This window comes from Carica papaya, chromosome 3, assembly GCF_054855325.1.
Source record: "Carica papaya isolate Zhongbai chromosome 3, ASM5485532v1, whole genome shotgun sequence".
NCBI classification, from domain to species: Eukaryota; Viridiplantae; Streptophyta; class Magnoliopsida; order Brassicales; family Caricaceae; genus Carica; species Carica papaya.
Genome location: NC_142311.1, coordinates 12582504 through 12604758, shown reverse-complemented (window position 1 = coordinate 12604758; position 22255 = coordinate 12582504). Strand labels below are relative to the sequence as shown.

Below are 22255 nucleotides of genomic sequence, written 5' to 3'. Positions count from 1 at the left end.
CCAAATTATCAAACCTCAATACCCTATCCGGTATGAGGGTGAAATGAGTCGTCCTCATATCTCGTCCAGTATAAGCGCCAAATTATCAAGTCTCTATACCCCGTCCGGTATGAGACAACGTTCACAGTAGAGTTACTTATGTACCCGGTCCGTCCACCATCTCCCATGATATCTAGTAAGACTGTCGTTCCATCTGTTTATTTAATCACAACTTTTTTATTTTCCGTTAGTCTTAATTTTCTACATCAACCATGATCACATAAGCAAACGAACATGCATTAGAGAATGCAATCATATCTCAATTTTTCAATCAAACAGTAGTCATATAAGTCAGCAATTCGTGCATTCAAACCATAAAATTGATAAATAAGATACCATCATGCTTTTAAACTGTAAAATAAATCAATAAAAATTAACACAGAACAATTTCCGATTTGGGCTCAATTAGAAATTCGTAATTAATTATGCACATTTATTTAATTTGCACAAATACGATATTATTATTTATTTAAACTTTAATTTTATGATAAGGAATAGGAAGAGAGATTCTTACTCGATTTAACGCCCGAAAAGCTAAACTGGCCGGTCTTTTTGCTCCGATTTGACTATGGGTGAGCTTAAAATTGAATTTCATGCAAAATGGGAAGTTTTTACACTTTTTTGGTGGTCGAAAAAGGTTCCGGTGCGGCGGCAGATGGCAGCGGTCTGCTCCCCGGCAGCTGGGTCGTCTTCTCCAGTGAGGGGGTCTGACAGCTAAGGTTAGGGTTTGGTGCGGATGTAGGTTATTTATATCCGTCTGTTTTTGATCTTGGCTGTTCATCTTATTTGATCTAAACTGTTAGATCGTAATTAAATAGGGAGTGAATCTGGACCGTTCATCGCAATTCAATCTGGATCATCTATCACGATCCACTCTGGACCGTCCGATCGAGTTTGAATCTGGCCGTTCGATCGCATTTGGGAGGGAGTGTATCCAGGCCGTCCGTGCATACGGGAACGAATCTGGGCCGTTCGATCGCGGGCATGTGGATCGCCCACGTGGCTTCCTGTGTAGCACCGTATCAGCGCTCGTTGTCACATGGCATGTCATGGTTCGTCGGGGCTGCTGATTGAGCGTCTCACGTGACATAACTTTTTTAAATTGCATTTTGATATCTGGTTTTCGATTTTTCAAATTATCCATAGACCCCAAATTTTTACCCATTTTTTTAAAAATTATTTTTAATTTCATCATCATTCAATTTTTATCATAAATAAAATAAAATAAAATAAAATAATAAAAAATTATATTTATTCATTATTTATCACACAAATTTTTATTTATTTTATATTATTATTATTATTTTTTGGGTGTTACAATTAAAACAAAAGAGAAAAGGCCTCGATTTTAAATGTTTAAACATAAGAGTTTGCAGTTTCGAGTATCTTCTCTTTTAGAAGAATTGAAGATTGTTTATCTTCTCAGGTGTCTTGATCTCTCATTAACTATCGGAAGCTGCGATATAAAATCCCTGTAAGAAACATACCCACAAACCCTCCCTCTCTGCTTTCTCATTTCGGTCTGGATCTGGCTTATTTCACTTAGATTGATATCCATCGCAGCAATTTCTGTTTTTCAAAAAAAGCAAACGGAATAGAGATCAGACAAGATGAATATATTCAGGTTAGCAGGTGACATGACTCACCTTGCAAGTGTTCTCGTCTTGCTCCTCAAGATCCACACCATCAAATCATGCGCTGGTACGCTCGATTTTCTTTTCTCTTTGTGTTCGGTTGTATAGACTATTGGGGGTACTTGATTGTGTTCCTGTTCTTTGATTATTGAAAAAAGGAAGATATGGACATTTTGTTAATAGTAAAGCTTAGGTTATAATGGAAAATGGTAATTGTAGTTGTGATAAGTTTGCAGTGCAATGATGAAATTGCAGATCTAGTCCTATTTCGGTTAGAAATGGAGTGCTTACTTTGTGTTGATGGTACTAGGCACATAGACTAGGAATGTGGAGCTGTAATTTGATTTTCCGAGAACATGATTTTGTGAACAGGGAGCGAGCTTGTTTAAGATAATCTAACCAGTCAGGAATCTGAGTTTTTTATAGGGTTTATTTAAAATATTCAATAAAGAAACTGAAGATCCCTGAGTCTAAAACATGTCAAGCAGTTTGGAAATGATACGTTAGAATGTAACTTTATGGAAGCAGCTAAAAGAAAGCAAGGTTGCCCAGACACTTCACAGCTATTGTAACTTCATGAGTAGAAATGGAGGCTATAATGTTGTAAAATTCAGTCTGCATCCCTAATTCCTTGTTATGGATAGATATAACAAGTATTATTATTATTATTTTGAGAGAGAAGAGAAGGAGAAATACCATTAAAAGGCAATGCCCACAAACAAAAATTACAAAGATAAGAGACCAGAAATTTACAAGGTTTCCCAACCCATCTCACCAAGCATAGGATATCTATAAGCAAAATATTCAGGGTATGGAGCCAGTGATCTCTAATCCTTTGAAAAAGAGAGCAAGTGCCCTCAAAAACTCTTGTATTCTTCTCCTTCCAAATAACCCAAAGAGAAGACTTAGGAATGAGATTGAGGAATTTTTTCTTACATTTAGAAGTGTATATGCCCAACCAAGCTTAATTTTCTTCAGCAACGGAACCCGACACAATTCAGATTTAAAGGTTTAATTGCATAACACCTAGGGTTTCTTAGTCATTAAAGGTTTAATTGCATCGCACAACCAGAAAAATGAGAAATTCTCAGAATATTATTGAATAATTGAATAATCAATAAGTGAAGTTACAAAGTTATTTTAATAAGCTCTTAGTAACTAGAATTGAAGTAAGAAATAGTAAACTAGTACAATTAGGGATATTAATCCTAATAAGAATAAAAAACTAATACTAATGATAATAATACTATTAATTCTAGTACAAATAAGAGAATACTAATATAAATACTAAGTCAGTGAAACTATAGTAATTGTCCTAAATAATATAAAATAGACTCCTAAATAGTATAATAATTTTACATGTAATATAATTGCAGTTCCTAATTTATTTAGGAACCTAGTGCTAACCCACTTTGTATCATATTATTACTGGAGGCACATTTGGCAATTGTAATGAAGTATTTGATTGGTACTAGGTACTAAAACAAATACTATTCATGTTGTCCTGACTTAAAATCTACTTTTAATGCTTGTATTTTTGCATTTGGATTGAGTTCCACAGGTTGTTTTTCGATCAATGAAATTCATCTTTACCCAGAAGAAAATAATTTCATTTTGTTGATATCGTGATTAGACTGATTTTTGTCTTTTTAACGTGTTGTAGCTTATGATTTATTTTTCTTAAAAAAATGTGTTGTAGCTTATGATATTTAACATTAGGGTATACATGCAGGCATTTCTTTGAAGACTCAAGAACTCTATGCCATTGTTTTTGCTACTCGTTACTTGGATATTTTTACCTCCTACATATCCTTTTACAATACTATCATGAAGTTGATATTTTTGGGGAGTTCGTTTTCAATCGTTTGGTACATGAGGCACCACAAGATTGTTAGGAGGTCTTATGATAAAGAGCAAGACACATTCCGCCATTACTTCCTTGTGCTGCCTTGCCTAGTGTTTGCCCTTGTCATAAATGAGAAATTCACCTTTCAGGAGGTCTGGTAAAAGCTTCTATAATTTCAAGTTGTTACACAATTGTTTGAATTTATTCTTGTTATTGTTTCTGGCTATTTCACCTTGTTTTTCTATCCTGCTATATCTGTGGGGAAAAGAGATATTCATGCTTTTGGTTTAATTAGGTTATGTGGACATTTTCATTGTACTTGGAGGCAGTTGCTATACTTCCACAGCTTGTGCTCTTACAGAGGACCAGGAATATTGATAACCTGACAGGGCAATATGTATTTCTTCTTGGGTATTGCTCTTATCATTATCTCAATGAAAGAAAAAAGAAAGAACGCTCCGCAATTTTATTCATCTTCATCTTTATTTTGCCCCTTTCAAGTTGCTTGTGTTTTACATCAGAATCATTTTAGACATTCCTTCTGTTTAGGACTGTTAGTAATGGTTATTAACAATCGTACTTTTTATTGCAACGACTAATTTCATGTTAAGTTCGTCATATATCTTAGTGTTTCTTTCATCTTTAACCTACTGATGAACAAATTAGAGATGTGGTTAATTATATTGATTTAAAGTTCTCCATCAGTTTAGTACATGGGTGGTACCCCCGTTTTTGGTATCTCTTTAATATACATACTATACTTTTTATCTAAAAAAAAGTTCTCCATCAGTTTAGCTACTAAGTAGTAAGTATGAATGTCAAGCTGCAAGTAGGAATTTGTGCCTGCTAGTCTAGGTTGGTTTTATCCTTGAAGTTTCTGGTTTGAATTCCCCACCAGCCATGTTAATGATACTTTGCATTGTCTTTTATCTGTCATGCATGGATGTCACGAATAATGAATTGTGTGGGGTCGTGCTGTTGCTAATTGAAGCAATTTACCACTTCCTTATAGAAACTTAATACAATCAACTGAATTTGGCTTTACTTTCTTGTTGATGGCTTCTCTCTCTCTCTCCCTTGCTCTCTCTCTCTTGCTGCTGGAGCTACAGAATAGCATTTCTGAGCCATATTGTGTAGAATTTTTTTTTTTTTGGCATCTGGAGTCCTCTGTTTTGGAACTGATCATGAGGTAAATTGATTATTCCATGGAAATGGAGAACACATAAGTTATGTTGATATGCCTAGAATATCACTCTGGATAAATTAAGGATGAGTGGTCTGGTAATAGTGAATGGATGTCATCTTTGCCTACAGGCTGAGGAATCATGTAACCATTTACTCTTATGGTGTCCTACAGCGTATTATCTTTGGAGTCTGGTCTATGGACTGTTGGGAATCAATTGGGTTATGGCGTGTGCGGTGCGGGATGAAACGTGGGCTTGAGAAAGTTTATGTATAAAATGAAGAATTGTTAATTTAATTTCATTGACTGTTTTTTAGGTTTTGTGGAAAGATGGAGCTTTTAAGGGTAAACAATGTGGACTAACTAGATTAAGGGATAAGTGGATACATTATTTTGGGACTATTTTGATTGGTCATGACATTATTAGTGAAAAGGATTTGGGGAATGTCATTGACACTCTAACACTTTTATAAAGTTTTTGTGCATGGGTGGTACCCCCATTTTGATACCTTATTAATATACATCTTATACTTTTTATTTCAAAAAAAAATGTTGATATGCTTATAAATCTATCATTTTAAGTTTGACCTTGATATAAGATCTGCATGACATGGTTGGAACTCCAAAATGGATTTCTGGCAGTATTGCATGTCATTGCGCTGGATGAGCTTTTGTTGTGATAAGGAATTCCACTTTCATCTTTCTATATATTGTTATCTGTTATGATCCTATTTCTTTTTATTCTCTGTTTAATTATTTGCTTTGGACCTTAACTATTAGTATTGTGAGTTTTTGTTGATGGAATTCAGTTGTAATTAGTATGGACAAAATACAAGATTAATTCATGAAATTTCACTCCCATTTAGCTTTCCATGCCATTTATCGACGTGTTGGAGTTATACACTTTTGGTATAAGAACTTCTAGTCCTGGACGTTTGATGTCATTTCCCTTTATAATGAAATATTTTTCGGTTAGTCCCTACATCTGTTGGAAATCTCATGCAAGGTTGATTTTGCCAATGTTCAAAATTGTTATTTGTCTGTTTTGATTAATGATTTTACACATTTTGCATGATTGACTCATAAAGCTGGCATTTTCTTGAAGTTCAGAAGCTGGAGAGAGATAATTTAATTCAATTTCTGCTGTCCTAATGCAGTGCATATCGGGCATTATATATTCTCAACTGGATTTACCGCTACTTCACTGAGCCACACTATGTCCATTGGATACGTATGTCTATCTGCCTCTCTCAAACACCACCTTCTGTTCTTGTGCATTGGTTGAATATGTAGTGCATGTCTGACTCTATTTGTATTTTTCTTGAGCATGTTCACTCAATTACAGAGCAGCTAGGGACCTCTTTTGTGTGGTTGCTTGTGGTAGTTCTTCATTTAATGAAGATTTTCTTGTAGCCTGTGCAAGTTCTTAATTGCACAGCTGCAGATATATATCTTGCCATGCTAACACTGATACAGCAAGTTATATTCTTTAGTTTGTCCTACATTTTACATGAATTGTTTCAGTTCTACTGATTTTCTAGGCTCTTTTTGGGTGGTTGTTATTACTGGAAGCTTGGTATATTATAAATTGCAAACATGTAGGGATTGTTGTACAACCTATCATTGTGGTCTGATGGGGGGTAGAATCAATTTTTAATGCATAAAGACATGAATTAAAAGGTGATATGAACATATGGGTAAAAGACGAATGTAGAGATTATGTGCTTGGTAATGTGCGAGGAGTAGTATCTGTTGTAATCTGTTCTATTCATGTTAACTTTGAGGCCGATTTTGAATTAGGAGGCTGTTTCAGTTAGAAAGTTGTGGATATCGAAGACTCTTTGAGCCAAAATATCTGTATACTGATTCTTCCCCTCTCTATATGAATGATGAACTGTAGTATGCTTAAATTTGGTAATGACCCGTAGCCATTTATAATATTGCTGTGAGTCCTGGTAGGAGCTCAATTGCTATGAATCGGCAATAATGTTTACCAAAAATTCCTGTTTGGTGAGGAGCTTCAAAAGCAATAACTGAGTGCCATTTTGTAGACATCTCCTTATTGCCAAAAGTAGTATGATTCAACTTTCTAGTGAAGTCTCTAATCGAAGATTCTCTTTATTATCATGGAATGAAATATCATTGTTAAATTGACTCAGGGTTGTGGTTAAAGGTCGACCTAATTAGCTGATCCTGGGTTTGATCCGCACTTTAAGTAGAAAAAGAAAACCCAGGACTAGGTGGATATCAACTTATAAAAAGCTGCTATGGAGTCTGAAGCCTAAATATCTCCTTGGGTTAGCTGGATATCTATCTATCATAAGATGCTGGTCATCACAACAGACTATTGAAGTCCATGCATTCCGTTCTTTGCTGAGTAGCTATGAACAGTTTGGATATTTTTCTCAATCAGAGAAATGAAAAGAAACAAAGATGCACTTAAAAGAATTTGATAATTGAAAATTTGTTATTGAAATATTTCTTCTGGGTTCTGTTCATTTGAGAAGGTGAACGTGGCCCTTGCTTTAGTGTTTCTTTTCATACATGAATTACAATGATTCTTCCACTTGGCTTTGCCAGCTTGGATTTCGGGGATTGTTCAAACGCTGCTCTATGCTGACTTCTTCTATTATTATTTCCAAAGGTAATTTGCCATTTTAGAGGCATTTTGATTTATGTTGTGGTTTATTTTGGTTAAATTATATAGAATTCTTGATGTTTTTATAGAATAGTTTCTACTAGATCCATTATTTTTTGAAAATTTGATCTTTGAGTTAAAATGTTGTTTTTAGTTTTCATTACATGAAATATTCATGTTCACAATTTTAGTTTTCCTTACAATCTTGGTATTCTTTTTATATTTTAATTCCTCATATAAATTAGAACTTGTTTTGTATTTTTCAAACAAAATCACTTATTATGTTGTTTTAATTACTTATCAGTCACCAGAACTCGGTAACTGAAATTGATAATATGGTTCTTGTGAAATGACTAAATTATTATTTTTTAAAAAGTAACAGATTCAGTTGTAGTTATACCAGTGTCTCAAAAACCTGAATTTAATTTATTACTCTTTTTGTTTTAATTGCCCGGCGATAATCTTTTTGTTTATATGCAGCTGGAAGAACAACAAGAACTTGCAGCTACCGGCTTAAAATGTCATCTTCCATTGCCAAAAGCTAGAGAGAAAATGTATTGGTTTGGAGATCTATACAAAATGTGGCAACTGCAGATTACTGCTCTTTCTTAAGTTTTTATACGCGGGTGCCTTGCATTGCAAGGCACCTATTTAGTTGGTATTCATGAATGCCCCAGTGAATTTAATTTGTTAGTGGCACTTAGTGCTCCCTTGTAGAGCTATTGACATCTCCATGAATTCCCTTGGGATCATTTAATAGATGGTGATTAAAGAGTATGATGGTGATAACCCATTACAATTTGCCACTGCCAACTTGCGGCCCATCATTTTAAGGTTGTCTTTGGGTTCCAGTTGCTTCCGACAGTGAATTTGTCTTGCAATACAAGGGTGCTGTGTTCTTCATCTCATGACATTTTTGGCTGTGGTAGTAAGTAAAACGTTAGCTTTTAATTTATTAAATTATAACTTTAAAAATTATTGTTCTTTTAGGTATTAGCATCTAGAGTTAAGCAGTTAATATTTAAATCCTGCAAGGCTGAATGGCAATTGCATCCCTCTTGAGTATATTTCTACTCAAACCTTAGATGTCTTTTTCTTTCAAGAAAAGAAAGTTTTGTCCTCAATGGAGATATATGAAAACTCTTACCCTCTCGGTAGAGAGGGGAGGAGATTATCAACTCACCTGGTTAAATGGCCGGCACATTTGGCTAACAATTTCATAACTGAAGTATCAATATCTTTAATAAGTTCATGAACAAATTCATATCTATTAAACACTAATTATATTATCGTCCTTAATTTTAAAATCTACATTTTTAATCTAATTTTTCGTGAAATTGTTATGACATTAAAATAATTTTAGAGTTGGGCAAATAATTCTTTTACAAAATAATTTTTCAGTCAGGTAAAACCACATTATCATGTAGTCATTCCCTCTCCCCGCCACATTCCGAAACATTATAATGTTATATTTGGTCCGATTGCATTCGCTTAACTTTCACTCTTTATTTTTACATCACTCTTCATAGAGAATTAGAATGTAATTTATATTTGCTATTGTCCGTCACCCTGACTACTAAAAACTTATGTCCTTATTAAACTGAGACTTGAATTTCATTTTCACACAAAATTCAAGGTGAAAGAAGGACAAGGCTAGAAATTCGACCGCTGGGCTAATCTTATAACACGAAAATTGGAAATTTTTTGAAGGAATTTATGCAAACATACCAAGCCTAAATATATGGAGCAGGCGTGCCAGTGGCAATATATCTATCTCTACATCAGAATTTCCAACACATACCGAGACATCGGATAACATTTCACAAAAAAAATAACCATAAGACAACACTGCATCAAGACAACATCCATGTTTAAAATTAAATGCCTCAGGGCCATATTGTAATCATACAAAACCCAGCATTAAAATCCATGAACTGATTGATAATTGAGTTCCAAACTTGCAAATTGCATCACATCCATTTCATTTACATATATCCATAGATGTAGCAAAATAAGAAAACTCTGCTGTACGCCTTTCCATAAGTATAACCCACATATTGCTGTTGCGCTTCAATAATATCCAGACCAACCTCCAGTCTGATGGAGCATTGCATCAATTTCATCTCCGTCTTCCATCTCAAGCTAAAAGCCAAAAAACAAATAGCAAGTAAATAAAAAGTAATAAGATGAAAGAAAATCTCCAAACATACAATGAAATGGACAAGTATCCACTGAGTTAGATGCCAACATCAAACATGTACTTGTTGCAATTTGCCAACAAGAAGAAGAAAATGGAACAAGAGCCTAATCAATATCAGAATGATAAATCTGATATTGCTGTCAATTGCAACCCTCAGCTATAAACATTATATTTTCACATATACTTCACTTACCTCATCTGGAGTCTGCTCACCACGGAGCCTGCGCCCATCAAAGAGGAAGGCAATGGAGTTGAAATCAACTGATTGACGATCACAATATGCAGTCATTAATTTGCGTAACTGGGTGCTTCTCTTAATCCTAAAGAACACCTCATTGCCATCCTACAAGAAATAAATGAAACACATAATAAAATAAAGATAGGCAAAGCAAAGAAAACAAGTAACTGTTTGAGAATTGCGAGATGAATGAAAGCCTAAAAACTCAAAATTATCATTTTTGAAAGAAGAGAATCAAACTATTTCTTTTTCACACAAACTTAACAGAAGTTTGAGGGAATGATTTATCACTGACAGTATTTGGATGGAAATTGGCAAAGGAAATTATATGAATGAGTATCTTTTCCAGTAAAGAATAAGGCATATATTCTTTTAGAAAATGGCGAAAAGGAAGAAACAATTGTCATAATTCTTCAGTTGGCTTAAAATGTAGAGGAATCTAATTGATACATTATGTTAGTACTTCGATTTTTCAAATGTATATTTATTCACAAGTGAAAAAATAAACAAATTGACACAAAGTAAACAATCTAACCTTAGAAACTGACATCTTTGCTTCCATCCCCTTCCACCAATTAGGGAATGAGATATTTTTCGAGGGTCATTCCTTTCTCCTATTTACTTATTTATCCAAACAAAGTAAAGAACTCATTTTTTCCCCCTTTTCCTTCACTTTCCTCAGTGTAAGGATCCCGTTTGAGAGGGGAAAGAGGAATTCAGGCATGATACTTTGGATCAAAGAGAAAACTATTTGTTTTTTTTCCTCCAACCATTTTAACTCGATACATTATAAGCCCCATTCCATTAATTCCCCTATCCCAAAACCCAAACGGTGACTACCTTGGATAAGAAGAAAAAAAAAAGAAAAAAAGAAAAAACTAAGTCATGCAGCATGACGCGTTTTCAGGCCAAAAACACTGACCAATTATGAAGACAGGCATGTAACTCACATGAAGAAAACAAGTGCTCACATTTTATAAATTTATATCATAACATGACTTTACAAATTCAGTAGAACTTCTAACTTTGCCATTACACTGATTAGAAAACACTGATTACACAGATTAATTATAAAGAAATTGCTGGAAACAACACAACAAAAGCCAGTGATTCCAAAATCTTACACTCGAGTAAATAACATCATACAAGTATGAAGGATCATGCATACTAATATCAGTGTAAAATAACAATGAGTATTAACAGTTCAGAACTTAAATGTCAATCAAACAGATCTAAATTGTAAATCAGCTCCCCATTCTAGCATCATGATGTCAAGCCACCACAGTAAAATAACAGTTGCAAACTCCAGTCAGAAATAAAATAGCACACAGATTATCCGAAAAGGGAGAACACAAACAATCAGATATCATTTGTAACGATCATACACAATTACCACCATGTAATTGGAAAAAGCAAAAGCAGCACAACGATTAGAAGACTAAACACCGTTGTAATCCCTTGGAAGACAATTTTATGAAGCAATAAAAATTCAAGCCACGTGAACAAGCCAAATCCAGAAACTTAATCTCATCTACAAGGATATACACTTCTTGTGCAAGTAGGGTGTGCAAACCTGGCCCTTGACTTTTAGGTTAATGTGAGCAGACTGATCCACCGGCTTCTTATCCTCCTCCAGACCGCCGCCGCCGCCGCCGCCTGTTGCAGACATTTCCTCAATCTACTGTTTCCCTCTCTCTCTCTCTCTCTCTCTTCTCTCTCTCTCTCTTTTTCGCTCTTATCTCTCTCTTCAGGTCTGACTCAGAAGGCTCTCCTCTGTATCGTCCCTCTTCTATCCCTAAGTGCAAGAAACGGCAGATGAAGCGTTGGTTTTACGCTATATGTATATTTATGTATATATATGTGTATATTACATAGTTGTACACCACTCTTCAGGATTTGTCAAAGCGTTGTTCAACTCGCACCGTCCATAGATTGGGGGCATATTGGTAATTTCAACCCGCTATATCTAAGTGTCTATTCGTCTAGCTGCCACGATCGATGACGTGGCGCATTATACTAGCGAGTAAGTTGAATTTGTTTACGCGCGAGAATGACGGAAGGAGAATCCATTAACCAGATTTGATAAAGCATTTGGAATCCGTTTAGGGAGGGGAGGATTGTGGATCGGAAAAAGTTTTTCGCTGCGTCGAGAAATGGGATTGGACGGTGGAGATTGTCCAGTGTCGAGTTTGACGGCTGTCGATAAGCCGGAAGGACGGCTTTCAAGGCATCACTTATCATATCTTTTGTATTTTGTATTTTGTTTTAATATGCTGGTGTATATTTATAGGATAATAACAAATTTCGATTTTATTTTCATTAGTAGCATGTTAATACAAAATATAAATAATTTAATATATTTTTATAAAATGCCAAAAGTATTGTAATAAATATATTTTTTAAATGTGTGGTGTGGGGGGAAAACAATATGTACTATTATTGGATTTCGCGAAAAATAAAAGGTTTATTATTTTATTGTTTGTCATTGGGATTCTAGATTCTTCCTTATCCATTAATTTTTTTTTTTAATAATTGTTTGACCCGTTTGGACCGGACCATTTCGGGTCGATCATACCCGTTACCGGCCCAAATTGATTCGTTGACATATACCATGAAAGTAGCTGCCTAGCCAGCCCATTTTTCTGATGGGTAATAATATGATTTACTCAAAATAATTGGCCCAGAATCAAACTATAGTTTAAATGGCCTAACATTTTCTTAATACAATTATATAAACCTGTATATATGATACGGTGGATGCATAAAATATATGTGTAAACATTATTAAAAAAAAAAAAGAAGAAGAAGATATAATGTAAAATGTGTAATATTCATATAATAATTCAAACATGTGACCATTGTCTACCGTATTATAAGTTTAACTTGTGGCAAAATTATCACATAAATTTATAATATATTAGGTTAAAATTCTTATGATTTTTAATATATGGAATTTGAATTGTCTTGTAATTAAACCTAAATTTACAAATAAATTTCATTAAATTATTGCATGAATTTATTTCAAAAGCAACTTTTATGTACTTTATTTTAATATTGAGACTTAGGCATGTTTGTTATCAATAACCAAAATAATATATTAATTGTAATGGTATATGTTTATATAATATTATTTTCGTAATCTTATGGATAAATTCCCAATTTAACTATAATTAATTAACTATATTTATATATACACACACACACACAACGAGAGTATAATTGATTAATTCTCTTTTAGTACGTATATATACATACATATATTCTTTAAGAATTGTTTGTAATTAATTAGTTTTGGTTTCGGATAGTTTGGATATTATATATATATATATATATGTATATATGAACAAAATTTGGTGGTTTTGTTATTACGTGAATTGGAGTCATAAGTTACTTAACGAAATGAGTTGTTCATAATATATATATATGTATATATATATATATATAAATGAATAAAATCCGTATAACAATATCACTTGGAATTAATGTACAGATGATGATGCGATTTTATGTGGAACTAATATGAGATGGGAGGAGTATATTACGTGAGGGAAAGAGGGAATGGCATGCATCTTCCCTTCACACTCTTTTTACCCTTATATATATATTTATATATATTAGAAATTAAGATCATGTATGCCGTCCACAATGTTTCCTCTCTCTCTCTCTATATATATACATCTATAAAGTCTAGCTACCTAGCACATTGGAATATTACTTGTGTGTGTGTGTGTGTGTGTGTGTATATATACACACACACACTACAAACTCATATTGCATTTGACATAAATATAGAGAGAGATGGATAGGAAATGGTGTATTGTTTGGTTGATGTTTGGAATTCTGGGAGTGATTAATAGTAATGGAGTGAATGCAATTGGTGGAAGGAAAGGTGATCCTGTCAAGTTTGATGAGAACTATGAAATTAGATGGGGACAACGCAATGTTTTGTCGCTAAATCAAGACAGACAAATTCAGCTTTCCATGGATAATTCTTCTGGTTATTCTTTTAGTCTTCTTCTTCTTCTTCCTTCTGATTCTCCTTCTGATATTCATATACGCATATGGGTAAAAATGGTGTTTGCTCTTTTTTCAGTATGGTTTTTCTACTGTGGCAAGATCTTTTAGTTTCTTAATTTGGGTGTTTAAGGCATTTATATACACTTGTTTTTTTTAGGGTCTATTCCAGATTCTGCTGTGCTCTTCTGAATTGGGTTTTTAGTTGTTTTTTTTTTTGCTATAATGTGGCGATTTTGTTTTTGGTGTTTAATTTGGTAGGTTGCCTTTTGATTGGAACTAAACCTACAATTATAGTCTTTTGGCGGTTACTAATGATATATTACTTGATTAAAATGCCACTTCTAGCAAATTATATATATATATATATATATAGATATCGATATATGTCATTTCAAAAGCATGCATGGTACATGCGTAACTCATCAGATAAAAGAAAAACCCATGAAGTCATTTCATATATGTATATCTGTTATGTGTTTACTGTACAATATAGTATATTAATATGTGCGGGTGTATATACATATGCGTGTGAGCTAGGGCAGGGTCTGGATTTGGTTCGAAGGTAAGCTACGGCTCAGGATTTTTTCATTTGAGGATAAAGGTACCAGGCAGGGATTCTGCAGGCGTGGTAACTGCTTTCTATGTTAGTACTGCATGCTTCTACTAATTATATTTATATATATATATATATATATATGTTTAATAAATATTTATGTAAATTACTGAATTAAAAATAAATATTAATTAGGTTTCTTCGAGAAGCGATCATCATGATGAGCTAGACCTGGAGTTCCTAGGCAACAGTGAAGGGAAGCCATACAGTTTACAGACGAATGTGTATGTTAATGGTGTTGGAAACAGAGAGCAAAGGATTGTTCTCTGGTTTGATCCCTCTGCTGCCTTCCATACTTACAGAATCCTCTGGAATCAACACCAAGTTGTGTATGTATACATATATATTTTTAAAGAATAGACAAATATATATTTCATGTAAGTGTAATATATTTACAGGTTTTACGTGGACAACACCCCGATCAGAGTTTTCAAGAACAACGAAAATATCGGGGTGGGTTATCCTGGGCAACCGAAGCTGGTAGAAGCAAGCATTTGGAACGGAGAAGATTGGGCAACAGACGGAGGGAAAACGAAGATAAACTGGAGCTACGCACCCTTCCAAGCTAATTTCAGAGCATTTGACGTCAGCGGTTGCCCCTACGACGCAAAGACGTCGTCGTGTTATTCTTCTGGTTACTGGTGGAACAGAGAGCAGTACTGGAAATTAGATGCTAATCAACAGAAAGCATATGAAGATGTCAGGAAAAATTATACCACCTACGATTACTGTTCTGATACCAATAGATTCCCTGTTCAACCTAAAGAATGTCCCTTCAATGCCTAACCCCATACATATATACATTATAAACTAATAATTGAAATATACATCTATATCTGAACATATATTTGTAAGTAAATTTCTTTCTTCTTCTTCTCTCTTCCCACTTTATTCGAATATTTTCAATAAAAGAGAGAGTAGAGAATATATATATATATAGATATATAGATATATGTCTGTGATGAAATTAATTACCATTATACTGCATCTTATTTTTATTTTTATTTTTATAATGCACAATTAGAATAACTTGTTTTATATATTATTATTATTGGCTTGATTCTAATGATATTAAAATAAAATATTAATAATTTCTTTTCAATTTTTTTAAAAGAATAAAATGGTCATTAGGCAAATAACGCATACTAATAGAGTTGATTAATACGATAATAATTAGATTACAACATTTTAGATGAGATTTAATATTCTGCTAATAAATAATTTTAGCAAAATTATTAATTCATTTTAAACATAGCTTCTAGAAAACTATTTGTTTGGTGACCGATTTGATGCGTAAAATTATTTCAATATTCAACTTAATGAAAATAATAATTTATATTAAAAAAAATATAAAAATTAGAACAAAAAAAGGAAAAGAATAAAAAAAAAAAAAAATAGGAACAAAATTTGTCACTACCAGCAGCGACTGGCCCATTGCAATTACCTTTCCTGATCGTACTGCTAGGCACGCGAGCGATAGACGGCCGCGGACGGAGTGGCAAACGGCGGCGCTTTCCACCGATAAACTACTGTGCACGCAAGGGACATACACTGACGAGCCACGGAGATTACACCAGTCGAGTCATCGACGGCCGGCTTTACGAGTGACTTAAAGTCGCGGTTGCTGGTTCAATCGTAAAGCGCGACGGCCACTTCATAGGGACCAGATCTAGTCTTCACGGCAAGGATGGTTCCCGGTGACTTCGTTGGTTGTTTTGCTTTCGTCACTGGTGGCGTTCCCAGCCGCGGTTGGTGGTGATTAGGGATTTGAAAATTTTGAAATAATGAGCATGATTTTTTTTTTCCCCCAAAGAAAAAATTAAGTTAATCTCATTGAAATAATTCCTGGCCTTTGCTGAATCGAATTTGTGCTTAATTCCAGAGCAGAGAAGCTGATAGAAGTCTACTCAAAAGCAGCCAACAAACCTCCTCCTATGCTCAACCAGTGGCAAGCGGAGTCCACCTTTTCTCATGGCGGATCCATTTTGTCCAACTCGATGATTTCCAGAAGACACCAGCTTTGCCAAAGCCATTGATGGACTCTCTTCCTTTACTGTCGATTTTAATTTTGGTTCTACTTTCTTTTGAACTCTTTCTTCCTCCAACCGCTTTTGGGTCGAGAAGTGCTGAAGAAGAAGACTTTACGGAGGAATTGCTATTGAAACCGTTGCCTGATAGAAAGGTATTAGCTCATTTCCATTTCGAAAGCCGAGCTCCTCCATCCAATTCCCATGGCAGCCACCATCATCTCTTCCCCAAAGCCATTTCTCAACTGGTAAGTTCTGTTTCTTTCCCTAAACAAAAATGACAGCATATTTTCTGGGTATTGTTAAAATGTTTTATGGTTTTCTTTAGGGAAGTTGAGTTGATTCTACTATTGTATCCATTAGTCGTGGCTTTAGGCCTTGGATTAGTAATAGCAATACAGTTACCATTTCAGACACTTCTGTGTTAGTTACCAACTGTTGAGTTTTTCTTCATTGAGTCCCCCTAATCATGTGATCAACTAGGCTTCGGCATACCGAGCCAATCATTTTTCATATTCACATGCCAGTAGGAAAGGTTTTTGAGCATGTTCGCATCTACATGCACGTCATTGCTTTTTCTTGTGGTTCTGTTCTTTTCACTTGTCTTACAGGCAATTTTTAATTCCTTTCATGTATAATTTCTGGCAAGTTTCATGCTTGACATTCCTTTAACTTCATGAATCTTGGTTGCATAGGTCCGTAAATTTAGAATCAAGGAAATGGAAATATCTTTCACACAAGGTCGTTGGAACTATGAATTGTGGGGTGGATTTGATCCCTTATCGACCAGGAATGCAAAACCCCCTGGAGTCGAGTTGTGGGCTGTCTTTGATGTCCCTCAGTCACAGGTTGATGCTTCCTGGAAGAATTTAACTCACACTCTTTCAGGTCTTTTCTGTGCTTCAATCAATTTCCTAGAGTCCTCTACCACATATTCTGCCCCTCAATGGAGTTTTCGACCATCTTCAGGCAACCTGAGGTATGGTACTTTGCCCCGTGAGGCTGTTTGCACTGAGAACTTAACTCCATGGTTGAAGTTACTTCCTTGTCGAGACAAGGCAGGACTTTCTACATTAATGGACAGACCATCCATCTACAGAGGGTTTTATCATTCTCAACGGTTGCATCTAGCCACATTTGAATCTGGTTTAGAGGGATTAGATTCAGGCATTATCCTGGAACAGACACTTACAGTTGTTCTTCAGCCCAATCATCAGAAAAGTGGTAAGATTTATTCTCATGAAAAACTTATGCAACCAAGTTGGTATTTGAGTTCAATTTTAGGGAGAAAAGTCAATGAAAGATGCGTTCTTGCAACGTCAAGCAATGTATATCTTCAACTTGAGAGCAGTCTGGCAGCAGAATTGAAGAATGTACAGAAGGAAAATGGAATATCTGGCTCTCATGGCGTAGAATCTGAAGGTTTTTGGAATAACCCCAGCTTTGAATTGTCTGTTAAGCCACACAGAGTGTTTAAAGAAGTCAGAAACATGCATAGCAAGGACTCATATGTTCTATATGAGTTTAAAGTTGACAAGGATTTTGATGTTGAGCCATTTGATTTGGGTTTTACATGGAAGAGACCTGTACTTTGGTCATGCCAACAAGCACCATTACATGCCACTAGGTTTTTGATGGGAAGTGGGAACGAACGGGGTGCTATTGCTATCTCCTTGATATCTACAGAATTAAACGAGGGGTTACTGGGTAGTAATATTGTTGATGACCAGTGTAGGTTTCAAGTTAATATTTTTCAGGTTGTCCCCTGGTATATTAAAGTGTATTATCACACTCTACTGGTCTTTGTTGATCAACAGCCTATGGCCCCAGCAGATGTTCTGGAAAAGATACATGTTTCACCATCAAAGGACAAGGTATCACCTGGAGTTATGGAGATAATTCTGAGATTACCATGTAGTATGAAGTCATCAGCTTTAACTTTAGAGTTTGATAAGGTATGCCTTGTACATTACTGTTTTTATTTTGATTGAAACACTCATAATTTTAGACCTATCTCAATCTCCCATCATGGTTTAAAACATGAGCAAATGTTGTATCGCTAAAACCTACAACAGCAGTGCCAAAGAAAATATTTAAATGGGAATGAACAAAAATATGAAGTTGGTCAGTTAGCTTTAAGAGGTCCAATCCTTTATTGCTGGGAGCTGACTAAATAAAGGACTTACTGTTTCCGATGTTAGCCATATGCTTTGGTTTCATAATGATTTTAGGAGGTGAAGTAGAACTATTATAAGTGTCCTTTTTCAGATAGGAACCGCTTTACCATGTGTTGTGCTTTTGGCAACAACAGGACTAAATTTTAGCTGCATCCTTTTTTCTCCTTGTAGACTGTTGACTTTCTAACATACCACTTGAAACTTGCCCTGGTAGGGTTTCCTGCACGTAGATGAATACCCTCCAGATGCTAATCAAGGATTTGACATTCCATCAGCTGTAATAAGCTTTCCCAACTATCATGCAAGCTTGGTCTTCCTCGAAGAAGGCTCTTCGAGCGATTCACCCCTGTTGTCAAAATTTATGGTACACATCCTTTGTATATATGGAGTTTAAATGTTCTCCTACTTCAAAATTTCTTGTCTCTGTTCATTTGACTATCTGCTTGATTTTCTCAATATGTGATGCAGGAAAAAAGTCCTGTTGTGTCTTATACTGAAGTATTACTTGTACCCTTGGCGACTCCTGACTTTAGCATGCCTTACAATGTCATTACAATCACATGCACAATATTTGCATTATATTTTGGATCGCTGCTCAATGTACTTAGAAGGCGTGTTGGTGAGGAGGAAAGATTTCTTAAAAGCAAAGGTATCCTATCTGTCACTAGATAGTTACTGTTCACTCATTATAAGCACTTATTATTGCCATTACTAGTATTTTCTCAGACTAACCGCATTTTCTTAACGCCATAGACAGAGCTATGCCATTATTAGTGATTTAAGTCTACATATATGTCCATTTTACATCTATGGAAATAACCATTGGTGTTAAGAAAAGAAAGAAAGGTCTTTGGTGGTAATGATCAATGGTAGAAAAGTCCAGTTTATTAGGTTAATTACCATAATTTGTGTACATGCCCGCCAATGGTACTCTGGCCATGTGAACGGATTAACTTATGTCTGGGTGTTGAAAGAGAAATATTGCCTTTAATGTGTTAACAAATTTCTTAGTGACATAGTTTTAGTTTGTTTCCTACCTCCAAATGCAGAAAATAATATATAATGAAATGAAATGGGCAAATTAATAAATGCAGTGCTGGAAACTGAATACTTCAATTGTGCTATTTGTTCTAAATGCTGCTAACATAAAGATTAGGTATTGACCAGTGTAAATGACCTAATACGATTAGTGGTTTATGCTCTGATAAAAAGTTTCTCTCAGGTAACTTAAGGAAATTATTTGGTAAGCAAATAGCTACTGCTTGATTCCCGTGGTTACCATACTGATTTACATTAGACACAGCTGAACTGTTTTCCTCGGCTTCAGTGTTTGCTTTTGATTGTTGTGTTTGCAGCTGCTGATAAAGCAGGCCGTATTACTCTTTTGTCAAAAATATCCGCCAAACTTAAGGGAAGATCATATGGACTGAAGCAACAGCCTGAACACACAGCTTCATCGTCCTTCATTAATTCTAAATTATTATTTAAAGTTATATTAGTGGCCGGAATTGCGGTAGGTTGGCAATACTTTTCAGGTTAATTCATTAGTTCAAATGGAAGTTTTCTGTACTATATGTCCTAAAAGAAAGGGATACAGAACTTCTCAATTGTCATTTGGTAAGATTGTTTTATCTTCCACTTTACACGGGAGAAATTTCGAATAACATTTTTCTTTCATTGTAAACAATTTTGGTAAGAATCCTAATCACCCACTTTTTACTTTCTAAATGGATGTTACTCATTTGAGTATCTCTGTTTTGACTATAAATAGTTTATATAGATTTTTCTGTTCTTTTGGCTCCATAAGTCACTGATACAGATGAGAAAACTAAGGTTTGAGAAAAGAAAACTAGGAGGATTTTGAACTGCTAAACTGGCTGCAACCAGGGATGCAGGCATCAAGACTACAATTCTGTTGAATATACACAATCCGTCAACAGTTCCAAATTGCAACTCTTTTCTTAGTGTTTGTCGTAAACAGAGCTACAATCACAGAATTGGGGGAAAATACAGGATTTGTGAATTGAGTGTCAACAGATCAAGAGAATATACAGTTTTTGCTTTCCTGTGGGATAACAAACGGGATGGTCCTCATCATCTGATCCTTTTGAAGGAAGCAGATGAAATCATTTCATCTTCTCTCATCCGCTTCATATTGGTGTTCACAAAACTACATTTTAATGGGGCACTTGAAATGGTGCTTGCCTGGTTCTTACCATAACCTGAAAGTCATATTAATCTGATAATTTAATCAGTAGAATCGGTTGTATAAGGAATAAAAATTTAAGATCACATTCTGCTCGCATCTGGTTAGTAAGAAAAGAAATAAGGATGAAAAATGAGCATGAGAAATTTGGTGGTTAGCAATCTTGAATATAATAGAAGATCAACCATGGACATGATGTACCTGAGCTACTTTCATTTATCTTTAATTTCTTGAGTAAGCTGCCTTCTTCCAACAACTGCTTTCTCTTGAAGCCAACGCCATTCAATTTGCATAATGGACTACTTCCTTCATCACATCCTGTGAAAACCACATGTCTTGTATGGCTATTACGGCTCTACTTCCCTTTATTTTTCATTTAATTCTTAGTTCATTCATAGTTCTAATTTTTTATGTTAATCTTAATATGCATTTATAATATGATTTGTGCTTGCATAATGATCTATCTCAAATGCAAACTGATGTTATAATCATACTTATCAAAATTAATAAAAAAATCAAAAGTAAATAGCGCAAATTCATACCTAAGCTGCTACCTCTCAACTTCTTAATCTTAAGCAACTCAACATCTTCATACTGTAGCCTTCTACTCCTGCTATTGTCTTCTGGTTCACTTTTATGGTGAATTGTGTTGAGAGCACTTTGAGAATCATGAGTCCCTGGAAAATCACAATCTTCCCTTGACTACTCAACAGCAAGATTTTCTAGCCAAAATCTTCAAAATTTTGTGTAATTCGTGTGTTCTATTTTCTTTTATATAATCAGATCATTATACAAGTGTTTCCAAATTTCTTCTCCTTTTCCATCACGTTCTTAACAATTTTTTTTTAAAAAAAGAAACAAAGAAAGAAAAAAACGAAGGAAAGAGAGGGAAACAATAGCCAGATACCAAAGAACTTACTCTTGCTGCCGACTTTAGAAAGCTTGCCATCGACAATGAGAGCACTCCGCTCATCTTTCCCATTAGGCAAGCCTTTAGCTGAGAAGAAAGAGAGCAGTGACCTCCAAGTCACAGAGTGCGACACAAGATCGACCCCTCTGCTTATATAGTGTCCATTGAGCTTCAAAGTAGCAGGATCGAGCCCAAAAGCTCTGGCTATGGATCCCAGGTCAAGCCTCTCCTCCTCCCACGTCGGCCACTGCACCAACTTCGACACCAATGGACAAAACAGCTTGATGGCTCGGGCTCCACTGTTCCTTGCCATCTCTGTACTTCTGCTTTTCACTTTCTCTTATATCTATCTTCTTATGACAGTCTCTTATATTCCTCCTCCTCTCTCTATCCCTCATAAGCCACTGCTCTTCAGAGGTTGATTTTCTGTTCTGTCACCAGCGAGGCTCTGACGGTTTCTGGAAGTCTCTGAAACTCATTGTTCTGGTTTCGTTTTCTCGACATCTAATTTTGTGGCCCCTAAATGG

At 35.1% G+C, this 22255-nt stretch overlaps 5 protein-coding genes across 6 annotated transcripts; 3 read left to right on the top strand and 2 right to left on the bottom strand.

Moving 5' to 3' along the window:
* Positions 1-1358: 1358 nt before the first annotated feature.
* On the top strand, positions 1359-8117 carry ERD2B (endoplasmic reticulum retention defective 2B). The gene is made up of 7 exons (XM_022051693.2): positions 1359-1513; positions 1603-1740; positions 3406-3671; positions 3815-3930; positions 5860-5933; positions 7283-7346; positions 7821-8117. Exons 2-7 carry the CDS (start codon positions 1650-1652, stop codon positions 7855-7857), a joined length of 648 nt encoding a protein of 215 aa, XP_021907385.1. The 5' UTR covers positions 1359-1513; positions 1603-1649; the 3' UTR covers positions 7858-8117.
* A 1076-nt stretch (positions 8118-9193) lies between these two features.
* LOC110821851 (small ubiquitin-related modifier 1-like) lies at positions 9194-11607 on the bottom strand. Its single transcript, XM_022051822.2, has 3 exons — positions 11352-11607; positions 9734-9883; positions 9194-9482 (listed from the first exon to the last, which is right to left on the bottom strand). Exons 1-3 carry the CDS (start codon positions 11445-11447, stop codon positions 9411-9413), a joined length of 318 nt encoding a protein of 105 aa, XP_021907514.1. The 5' UTR covers positions 11448-11607; the 3' UTR covers positions 9194-9410.
* Positions 11608-13444: 1837 nt separating this feature from the next.
* LOC110821790 (putative xyloglucan endotransglucosylase/hydrolase protein 1) lies at positions 13445-15267 on the top strand. Its single transcript, XM_022051736.2, has 4 exons — positions 13445-13775; positions 14338-14438; positions 14544-14737; positions 14807-15267. The coding sequence occupies exons 1-4, from the start codon at positions 13577-13579 to the stop codon at positions 15192-15194; spliced, it is 882 nt and encodes a 293-aa protein (XP_021907428.2). The 5' UTR covers positions 13445-13576; the 3' UTR covers positions 15195-15267.
* A 528-nt stretch (positions 15268-15795) lies between these two features.
* LOC110821626 (GPI transamidase component Gpi16 subunit family protein) lies at positions 15796-20361 on the top strand. The gene is made up of 6 exons (XM_022051538.2): positions 15796-16156; positions 16291-16683; positions 17131-18390; positions 18827-18976; positions 19081-19261; positions 19968-20361. The coding sequence occupies exons 2-6, from the start codon at positions 16444-16446 to the stop codon at positions 20150-20152; spliced, it is 2016 nt and encodes a 671-aa protein (XP_021907230.2). The 5' UTR covers positions 15796-16156; positions 16291-16443; the 3' UTR covers positions 20153-20361.
* A 144-nt stretch (positions 20362-20505) lies between these two features.
* Positions 20506-22218, bottom strand: LOC110821627 (amino acid-ligase). 2 transcript variants are annotated; one of them, XM_088215879.1, is made up of 4 exons: positions 21738-22218; positions 21361-21495; positions 21020-21136; positions 20506-20851 (listed from the first exon to the last, which is right to left on the bottom strand). In XM_088215879.1, the coding sequence occupies exons 1-4, from the start codon at positions 22039-22041 to the stop codon at positions 20847-20849; spliced, it is 561 nt and encodes a 186-aa protein (XP_088072005.1). In that variant the 5' UTR covers positions 22042-22218; the 3' UTR covers positions 20506-20846. The 2 variants fall into 2 exon arrangements, with proteins under 2 accessions (XP_088072005.1, XP_021907231.2); XM_022051539.2 differs by having other exon boundaries at positions 20506-20834; positions 21738-22216.
* Positions 22219-22255: the final 37 nt, after the last annotated feature.

Bases quoted from the DNA above. Each gene is read 5' to 3' on its own strand.
- ERD2B (XM_022051693.2), top strand. From the start codon at position 1,650: ATGAATATATTCAGGTTAGCAGGTGACATGACTCACCTTGCAAGTGTT. The intron at 3,931-5,859 runs GTATTGCTCTTA...GTCCTAATGCAG, and splicing joins CAATATGTATTTCTTCTTGG to TGCATATCGGGCATTATATA. The intron at 7,347-7,820 runs GTAATTTGCCAT...GTTTATATGCAG, and splicing joins TTCTATTATTATTTCCAAAG to CTGGAAGAACAACAAGAACT.
- LOC110821851 (XM_022051822.2), bottom strand. From the start codon at position 11,447: ATGTCTGCAACAGGCGGCGGCGGCGGCGGCGGTCTGGAGGAGGATAAG. The intron at 9,884-11,351 runs GTTTGCACACCC...TATTTCTTGTAG, and splicing joins ACCTAAAAGTCAAGGGCCAG to GATGGCAATGAGGTGTTCTT. The intron at 9,483-9,733 runs GTAAGTGAAGTA...TTTGGCTTTTAG, and splicing joins GTGAGCAGACTCCAGATGAG to CTTGAGATGGAAGACGGAGA.
- LOC110821790 (XM_022051736.2), top strand. From the start codon at position 13,577: ATGGATAGGAAATGGTGTATTGTTTGGTTGATGTTTGGAATTCTGGGA. The intron at 13,776-14,337 runs GTTATTCTTTTA...GAGCTAGGGCAG, and splicing joins TTCCATGGATAATTCTTCTG to GGTCTGGATTTGGTTCGAAG. The intron at 14,439-14,543 runs GTTAGTACTGCA...AATATTAATTAG, and splicing joins GCGTGGTAACTGCTTTCTAT to GTTTCTTCGAGAAGCGATCA.
- LOC110821626 (XM_022051538.2), top strand. From the start codon at position 16,444: ATGGACTCTCTTCCTTTACTGTCGATTTTAATTTTGGTTCTACTTTCT. The intron at 18,391-18,826 runs GTATGCCTTGTA...TTGCCCTGGTAG, and splicing joins TAACTTTAGAGTTTGATAAG to GGTTTCCTGCACGTAGATGA. The intron at 19,262-19,967 runs GTATCCTATCTG...TTGTGTTTGCAG, and splicing joins AAGATTTCTTAAAAGCAAAG to CTGCTGATAAAGCAGGCCGT.
- LOC110821627 (XM_022051539.2), bottom strand. From the start codon at position 22,041: ATGGCAAGGAACAGTGGAGCCCGAGCCATCAAGCTGTTTTGTCCATTG. The intron at 21,137-21,360 runs GTATGAATTTGC...TGGTTTTCACAG, and splicing joins GTTGAGAGGTAGCAGCTTAG to GATGTGATGAAGGAAGTAGT. The intron at 20,835-21,019 runs GTACATCATGTC...TATGACTTTCAG, and splicing joins GATAAATGAAAGTAGCTCAG to GTTATGGTAAGAACCAGGCA.